We start from the raw sequence: 9,887 nt of genomic DNA, 5'->3' as shown, positions 1-9,887 counted from the left end.
ACAGTATGTGGAAAATAATGTGGTTTTTTTTACCTTAAACCGCATAAACACATTTCATTACACAAAATACACAAAATAATGTTCTTTTTAGCAACATCATATGACCCCTTTAAGACATTTCTTAAGATCAATTCTAAGAATTCCTAAGTGTAATTCTTGAAAAATTTGCAAATATTCTAACTTAAGAATGTTCCTTAGTATAATTCTTGAAATTCGCTAATATTTTTTATTATATTATATTAAGATACAGTTATATATATACAGACAAATTCTAAGTTAATAAGAATACTCATAAGTGTCATTTTTGAAAACGTCACTAATATTTTAAGAACAATATTTTTCTTGAGGAAGATGTTAAGACATTTCTTAAGATAATTTTGTGACAATGTTCTTGAAATTCTTGAAAAATTCTCAAGTTCTTAAATATTTGTTTGCCCTAAGGAAAAAGGTAAGTCGTTTCTTAATATCAATTCTAACAATTCAAATTCTTGCAATTCTTGAAATGTTTTTTTTTTTAACAAAGCATTGTTTTGACATTGTTTATTCTTAATAAGTTAAGACATTTCTTAAGATGAATTCTAAGAATTTCTAAGTGTAATTCATGAAAAATATTCTAAGTTCGTAACAATTTTCTTAAGCGTAATTATTGAAATTTGCTAATATTTTAAGAACATCTTACTTTTCTTAAGAAAGAAGTTAAGTTTGTATAGAAACATTCTTCAGTTCACAAAAATGTTCTTTAGAGCATCTTTATAGTGTACTGTAGACTATTCATAAGATAAATTCTAAATTTGAAAAAATGCAATTCTTAAAATAATACTTTTAAGAACATTCTATTTTTTCTTATATTCATGTATTTCTGTATATGTCATGTTGTGTTGCTTAATAATTTAAAATAATAAAGTCATTAAACATCTTACCTTTGGAGATTTAAAGGGGTCATATGATGTTGCTAAAAAGAACATTATTTTGTGTTGACTCTTAACTTTTATAAAGAATATCTCTTTGGATTTGAGACTTTAGTCTTTGCAACTTTACAGATCTTCTTTATGCACCAAGAGCTTGTAACACTCCAAAGTTGAAATCTCATCATATGACCCCTTTAAGACAGGTTGGAGGTTATCTGAACCTAGAGGTTATTTAACTCAGCTTTTCAGGAATTCACACATTCTAAGAACATTCTTTTCAGGAATTTAAATTGTTCTTATGTTTTGTCTTTTGAACATTTAAGTAATGTTTTTGGGAATACAAAACATTCTTAAAGTTAGATAGCAGTTACGAAGAATGTTATTCTGAATAATATTTTGTCTGGCATCTGGTAAATCATCTTGGTCAAGTTGGTTGGAAGATGGAACCACCCGCTTCAGTGTTAAAATAGCCACTTTTTCACCAGGTTTTTCCAGCAGAATCCCACCCAGTGAAGTGAGATCTCACCGTCTTCTCCTCCTTGAGCTCTGGCTCTTTGTGGCGCACCTCTTTCTCGGTCTCTCTCACCAGCTGTTTGAGGAATCCTCCCGGGACGGTGGAGAGAGAAGGAGGAGGCTGTGTAGCGGCGGCGGCGGCTGGAGGCTTCTTCTCCTCCTTGATCTGTTCACAGATGAGGAATACAGGAGCTCCAGTCACGAACTCCACACAAACAAAAAACTGACACAATCACATGAAAAATGCTTAGAAGGCAACAACATTCCCACTGCAGACATGCATTTTCTTATTAATATTTTTTCATAACATTTTACACAAGTATTGTTTTTAAGAATGTTTTTGTTTTATCTGGAAACAAAAACATTCTTAAAAACAATACTTGTTTTGTTTTTAAGAATGTTTTTGTTTTATCTGGAAAAAAAATTTAAATTACAAAAATAAAACAATTGTATTGTTTTTCCTTTCATGTACAAAAAAAAACAAATTTTGCATATATATTGGTTTTGATAAAATATAGCTAATATATACCTATATAAATTTAATTTTGATAAGTTTACTTATATTTCCTATTTTTTATTTAATTTTATATATACAATAAAAACAACAGTTTACACAAGTAAATGCATAATGTTTTAAGGATGCTTTATCTGGAAAACAAATGTTTATATGTATATTATATTATATACTATATACATTAGTAATAATTTAAATACTATGGTAAAGATGATTATCATATTCATATACCGTGGTATTAAGAAACGTGCAAACAAACATGGCAATGCAATACCATTTTTGTTTTGGAAAATAATCAAAAACTTCCCTCATCAAGCACAATAACTTATTAAAGCTTAATATTTAGCTTGTTAGCTTATGTATGCTAACAAGCTACAGTACATACATCCCTCATTTCCAATTTACCATAGTTCATGCACAGTAAACATAAAAAGGATATTTGTAGTACGACCATAGTGACCACAGGTAAAATCAATATAACATTCAAAAAACAATACTTGGTATAGCTTAAACATTTAGCAACTGCAGGCTATTATAACCTTACTTTCCCAATATTACATGACTATTTACCATGAATCTTCTGCCAAAACACTGTATGTTACTACAGTTAGTTGTACCATATTAAAGCCATGGTAAATGTATATGAGGGCGAACTCTAACGATAATATTTTTAGTATCTCTATCTCTTTTCACTCTATTCGCAGCACTTGCAGAGATATTAAACACATGTGAGCTGAGGGCAGTAGACGTCCTTCAGCAGGCCAGCAGAGCTGAAACTCTAGACACAGTCTACAATAACTGCACTTCATGAGCGCTAGCCAGCGGAGAGCATTCAGTCTGCAATACCAGCTAGCTTAAACTGCCTGTGAAGCTTGTATGCTGTTATATGTGACCCTGGACCACAAAGGAGCTCGGGTATATTTGTAGCAATTGCCAAAAATGCATTGTATGGGTCAAAATTATCTTTTTTTTTTTTTTATGCCAGAAATCATTAGAATGTTAAGTAAAGATCATGTTCCATGAAGATATTTTGTAAATTTCCTACCATAAATATATCAAAAGTTAATTTTTGATTAGTAATATGCATTGCTAAGGACTTAATTTGGACAACTTTAAAGGCGATTTTCTCAATATTCTGATTTTTTTGCACCCTCAGATTCCAGATTTTCAAATAGTTGTATCTCAGCCAAATATTGTCCTATTCTAACAAACCATGCATCAATGGAAAGCTTATTTATTCAGATTTCAGATTATGTATAAATCTCAATTTCACAAAAAGTGACCCTTACAACTGGTTTTGTGGTCCAGGGTCACATATAGTTAAGTGTACACGGCAGCTGGAAACAACTGGAAAAGTCTTTTATTTGGCTTAGTTTAGGATAATAGACCACATGACAGATTCAGGTCGAGTTAAAACCCTTGATTTACAGAATAACGGCACCCATGCTAAGACTCCTGTCATGCTAATAACAAGCAGTGGAGCACCATAGAGAGCCACCGAGCAGCAACACGGGTCACACTGAGAGAATTAAAGCCTGCTTAAAATTGTGATATGAAATATTAATGAATTATTTGGTGTTGGACACATTTGGTGAGAGGATCACATATGGTAAACAATGAAATTCATGCAGTCAAACAGACACCTGTCCCATACAGCAAAAACTAAAAATGTTATATATATATATATATATATATATATATATATACACACACACATACATTTATATATACATACATACTCTCACACGCACGCGCACACACACACACATATATATATTGTTCAAAATATATTTTAAAAACTTCAGTTCAAGAAAAGTATTTTTCTTGCCACTTTAAGGACTTTTTATAATATCTTTTTTCATTTGTAGGTTTAAAATGAAATAATATTTTAAATTTGACAAATATTTTTTTTACAATGTATCTAGCATACATTCGACATAGACTTTGTCCAAATAAAACTACCAGCTACCAAATGAAAATGAAGATAATGCTAGCAAACAAACATGAGGGCCTAACTTGAGTCATAGGAAATTAGTTAATAAATTGCTAATTGATCTTTGCAGGTGTTTTATTTCCCCTAGGACAAGAGAAGCAACATTTGATACTATTGTTGTTAGATTTGATGATGTAGTTCAAATGTAATATTGTATCAATTTCAGTCTTTCCTCATTTTACAGAAGCTGTACTTGTATGTCTAATAGCTGCCAGACAGCACTGCCAATGTGACCTGCATTACTTTACAGAGACTTCAAGAGACGCAGGCAGTCTTTTGACTTTCATATTAAAGTTAATGTCAGTGTGTGGTCTGTGTGAGACTGAGGCCAGACTACAAGCATCTCAGAAAGAACAGTGATTAAACGGTGGACTGGTGCTGGTTAATAAACAGTGAGTCAAGCAGCAGTCGGGTTAGTTGAGTTGAGCTCCAGGCCTGCACCTCCCTTCTGTTCCCAGAGTTTTAAGCGTGAGGAGAGGGCCATGGCGGGACGAGGGGTGAAAGGTCAGCCGGGGAGATCTCAGCCAGGTGTGATGTGAGCGAGGACACAAAGTGGAGCCAAAAATGGAAACAGTGACACTGTGGACCTGCAGATGGAGAAAGAGACACCGAATTATCATAATATACTGGGATGATCTCATGGAGAAAAGTCTGGGTCATATTTAATACAAATAAAATTAGTAAGTAGTAATATAACATTGTAAAAATATATAAATAATTAATAATAATAATAATATATTCCCTCATCCTGCATGCAAACTTACTTAAAAAAAAAAAAAACAAGTACTTGGTATGAAAAATGTATAGCTTAAACATTTACTAACTGCAGGCTGTGAAATGTATTCTTTTACTCTCCCAATATTATCATGCCTATTTACCATGAACTATTTACATTTACCATGAATGTTCTAGCAAAATACTCAAGTTACTACAGGTGTTTATACATAATTTAATATTATTATAAATATTTTATTAAATATTATGACTATTTTAAAATAAAAAAAAAATATTTTGTATAAATACACACACACACACACACACACACACACACATATATATATATATATATATATATAAAAATGCCTCTAAAAGTGTTTTTTATTATGCAATCTTGTATAAATATATAGTAAATATAATCAGTAATTACCTTACTTATAAATAATATTTGTTTTAATTATGAATAAGTAATAATATATTTTAACATATATAATAAATATTTTAATAAGTAATAATATTATTTTACTGGTAACAATTTACAATAAGGTGTAATTTGTTAACATCAGTTAATGTATTAATTAACATGAAAGGACAATGAACACTACATTTATTACACTCTTTATTAATCCTCGTTAATGTTAGTTAATAAAAATACTGTCGTTAATTTTTTGTTCATGTTAGTTCACAATGCATTAACTAATGTTACCAAACAAAACTTGTGAGTTTAATAATGCATTAGTAAATTAACATGAACTAAGTTTAATAAATGCTGCTATTTAATATGTAATATTGTAATATATAACTAATTATAATTATTAAATAACTAAAAATTAATTCTTAATTATAAATAATATATAAAAATATAATCATATAATATAACAACATAACATAATATAATATATATTTTTGCATTGTGAAATTGTCACGAGATTCAGTCGAAATAAATGCTTATTATTTCTTAAAATCCAGAATTTGTGTGTGAAATCTGAGCAAACTGGTGAGGCAGACATCAGCAGATACAGGATGCGTTATGCAAATGATTTCACACATAAAAACATCTCTGTGTGTCTTCATCTGCTGCCCTGCTGCTGCCAGATGTTTATGCATTACAACGTTTTTTCAAATGAAACAAAACTCACTTTTACCAGCAGTTGAACCCAGAACGATATAAAGCAGGAAAGAGTGAAAGGGCCGGCTGACCGCTGCGGGTAACAGAGGTCATCGCTCAGCAAACGTGCTGTAATGCAGAAGATCTGGCTGTAATTAATAGTAGCGGTTGCTAAGGAGCCGAGGATCACTAGTGCTGTTGCTGATATATAAATATTAGACCTCGACACATAACTCTCCATGCATTTAGAGGGAAGGAAGGACCTGAGTCACATCTACAGTATGAAACGGAATATGTTATGCTATGGGTAATGCCCCAGAAACCACCAAAAACACCCTAGAAACCTGCTAAAAACCACCCAAAACAACCCTGGCATCGTGACAGTGAGTTTAGCACAGGCAAATACACACAAAACATACAAATCTAGACTTAGGCTGTTGATGATAAATCCAACTGAGCTTCTTCAGGCAACAAGGCACTAAATGAAAGAGATTATGTTCTTCCACAGTCTTCAGTGAGACATTCGCTCCATGATAAACACAGAGCACCCGCTCCAGCAACACAAACCCAGAAGCTGAGTCTAATGAAGGCCAAATGGCAGGAATTGACTGGAAACAGCGCAGATCTGTGCTTCATTACCATGTCTGTGTTCAGCCAGCAGCTTTTCATTTTACAAATCTCTTTCATTTTGTTGACACTTTGTTCACTTAAGGTGCTGCGAGCATTTACATTTCTGACAACTCGGTATTACCACATTTGGCAAACTCCAAGGAATCTACCAACACAGATAGCTGATAATTAAATGAAATTATTTGAATTCAAATATGATGACTAATGATGAACAAAATCTATATTATTGTACTGCAACAAACAAACAAAAATAAATAAAATAATTCCATCACTTGGTAAAAAAAAAAGTGGAGCTGAATATAAAATAGCTTGCAATATAATCTTTAAAAATTACCATATTGTCTGAAATTATTTGTTTTTTTTTTATGGTGAAATATTTGTCCCTGTGAAATTAGATTTTCAGGAATATTTCTTTCTAAACACATAAAATATACTGCCATAAAATACAATACAATCAGTATTAGTATAGCTAGCAATATATATTGTAAAATGCACCATGGTCCTACTTTTTTCTTCTTTTTGCACCACGGTGTCAAAAATGAACTTTTATTATAGTTAAATATTTGTCCCCATAAAATCAGATTTTTTGGGTATACTTGTTCTAACCCTATAAACTATAGTGCCATCCTTTTGCCAGATATCTCATCCATTCATTGACAAATTCTAAATGAGTGAATCTCATGTTTTTTTTTGTTGTCGTTACGAAACATTTAACTAGGTCTCGAATAGAATATTTAAAATATAAGACACATGAAATAATCAGATATTACAAACAATTTGAATTCCTGGGCTTTTTTACCCCAATTAATTTCTGACCTCGTTACCATGGAAATACCACGATTTTGGACAGGTACCATAGTAATACAACTGAAGCACTCTGGAGTACCATGTTAACTCCATACAAATATGGTAATCATCAAATATCACGGATTATGTCAAACTTTCACGTGTCTTTTTGCAAATGACAGCCGTAAGCTAAACAGTAGCTCACTTGTTTCCTGCAAATCACTGCATCTTAATGTAAATGCACACGAAGACTGACTCATGCGACGTTTAGTTCGCAGGATCATGACATTGCATTCACATTTCCAATCCTGCCAACCCTCGACATCTTGTCATTGCACGGCAAACAACAAAACAAATTAGTCAGAGGCAGAAAATGATCCTGGGAGCTCAGATTTCAGCAGGAGTCAGCGCCGCGTTTAGTCAAACACAAGGCCTTTCATTTCCCAACCAGAACACACCACTCAACTTCCGGGCCTAGACGAATGGCTCAACGTCCCTTAATCTCATAAGGAGAACACCAGACCCCGGCCGTACGGGACGTGGGTGTCTGTGAGGGTCTGGGATCTATACATAAATCACAGTATCTACAAAAAAACAGATTTGGCAGTCAATATGAAAAACCAACAGGCATACCTTGTGATGGTTCCTCAATGGAGTGGAAGAATATATCCAATGAGAGAAATGTATGCTGAAAAGAGGCCAAAAGCAAGGTACACAGTCTCACTGTCACTGAGAGGGTGAAGCTACAATCTGAAATAGAGTGGCAGGACACACACACAGAGATAAGCATGGCAGCTGAGTTAACACAAGACTCGGCTATAAATATCCCGCGGCTAGAAGAGGTGGGACATACTACCCTGTTTGGGAAACACTCGAGTGCTGTAAACAGGGGGACATTATTTCGACTTTAACACGTTGGGGATCCGACTGGATGCGTCGTCTGATGTGGATGATTTCAAAACATGCTGGATTACATTGGCAGCATTGTTTCTGAACACTTAGTCAAGGCTGGATGTCCAGAATGACCCCATTTGGACGTTGGAAATCCGTCTCGATGCAAACCTGGGAAAGCAGTGCTGGAAACGGCTAGAAAAAGCACACAAGTCAAGCGTCCGCAGGCTTGCTAATGACTCAAGAGAGAATTAGAGAGAGGACACAAGCGTATCAGCACAGTCATGATCTCTGGGAGGAACCGCCGGAGGCCAATGGATACTGCGGTTTTCGAAAGGATCTAGCGGAGCCGTTGTGGAGGAATATCTCATACAATCATTTTGATCTCAAGATGATCTCCAGATTATAAACGTAATCTTTAGCAGACTTGATTATCATCTGTTAAATCAATTTCACACGAAAGGTCTCAGTTTTAGGCGGATTCAACTGGAATGAATCCAATTTGATTTTAGATTCTGAAAGGAATAAGCACTACAATATGATTCACATATTTGTTCACATGTGCATTACATGCATTTCAAACACTTCAGCACATGCTAGTTCCCAGTCGCTGTGGATGTCGTCACCAGAGCTACTACAGCATGTATAATTATTACCGTTGATTACATAAACAGGCTTTTTTTTTAGCAAATATTTATCAACTGACAGTTCACATGACATGAGATGTAGCCTATTAGTTGTATGAGGCATCTACAATAAAACAAGCCAAGCAAACTTTAACTGACAACACATTTTAAATGAGAATCTTGTAACTTGAGGAGACAAATTTTGGATTTTTAAGACTTTGTATGTAGTAGGTTGTAATTTATTTGGATTGTTTCATTATTTAATATTGTATTGAACTATGTGATTTGTGTTGTGGGTGTTGATTGCTGGCTATGCCATTTAAAGGTGAAATAGAATGCATTGATACAATATTTTAAATTGTTCTCTTATATCTACATAGAAGGTATGTGGCTTAGGTAAGGGCAAAAAAATATCCAGAAACGGTTTTACATGTCCATTTACAAGCCTAGGATTTGTCCCTAGAATGAAACGGTCTGTTTTTATCTTATTTGGAAGGGTCGTGAATAATAATGCTGAGCTCTGCTCTGATTGGCTGTTTCACAGTGCGGCTCAATGTTGTCATCTCTCCTTACTCTGTTTATGTGGTAAGTGAAATCTTATGTACTGTAATGTAACAGGCTACCGCTAGCAAGCAGCTAACATGTCCCTTTAGTGGCTCGGGTTATTTTATTAGAACGCGTTATTTGTTTTCCGTGCCCTTCTGAATACAGACACCAACCCATCCCTGCACATCACATCCCCTGCACAGCCTGGAACATAACATTTATTTCCATGATCTGCCATTTTCACTATTACCCTTGCTTGTTTCTTCACATTACCTGCAGAACTTCTGATGATTCGGCTGTGCAGGTTCGGCTGGCGCTGGCATAGAACATGGGCGGGTATATGCAAATGTTGGGGGCGTAACTATTAGTGATCCCGACTGTAACGTCACAGTCGGTGTTATGTTCTGATTCGCCTATTTTTCAGTGGTCTTTTGCATGCACGAGATTTACATAAGGAGGAAACAATGGTGTTTGAGGCTCATACAGAACTGTTATTATTCAACTATGCCAAGGTAAATGCAGTTTCCATTCTATGGCACCTTTAAGTCCATGACAAATTTCCCAAAATTGGGACAATACAAGTATATTCTGTTCTATTCTGTGTATTATGGCACTGAACATGCGTGCAAAGTATTTTCTAATCCAATTGAGAAAA

At 34.1% G+C, this 9,887-nt stretch overlaps 1 protein-coding gene across 1 annotated transcript in view; it reads right to left on the bottom strand.

Moving 5' to 3' along the window:
• LOC107689843 (unconventional myosin-XVIIIb-like) overlaps window positions 1-7,927 on the bottom strand; it is a gene marked incomplete at its 3' end in the record, with an annotated part of 54,938 nt that extends 47,011 nt beyond the window's left edge. The window contains exons 1-3 of the mRNA XM_016488010.1: window positions 7,803-7,927; window positions 4,374-4,515; window positions 1,435-1,587 (exon numbers count right to left, since the gene is read on the bottom strand). Coding sequence (XP_016343496.1) covers window positions 1,435-1,587; window positions 4,374-4,412 — 192 coding nt within the window. The remainder of the gene's footprint in view (window positions 1-1,434; window positions 1,588-4,373; window positions 4,516-7,802) is intronic.
• Window positions 7,928-9,887: the final 1,960 nt, after the last annotated feature.

This window comes from Sinocyclocheilus anshuiensis, unplaced genomic scaffold (assembly GCF_001515605.1).
Source record: "Sinocyclocheilus anshuiensis isolate Anshui unplaced genomic scaffold, SAMN03320099.WGS_v1.1 scaffold393, whole genome shotgun sequence".
NCBI lineage: Eukaryota > Metazoa > Chordata > Actinopteri > Cypriniformes > Cyprinidae > Sinocyclocheilus > Sinocyclocheilus anshuiensis.
The sequence above is the reverse complement of the archived record's forward strand: the minus strand, read 5'-3'. Positions and strand labels throughout refer to the sequence as shown.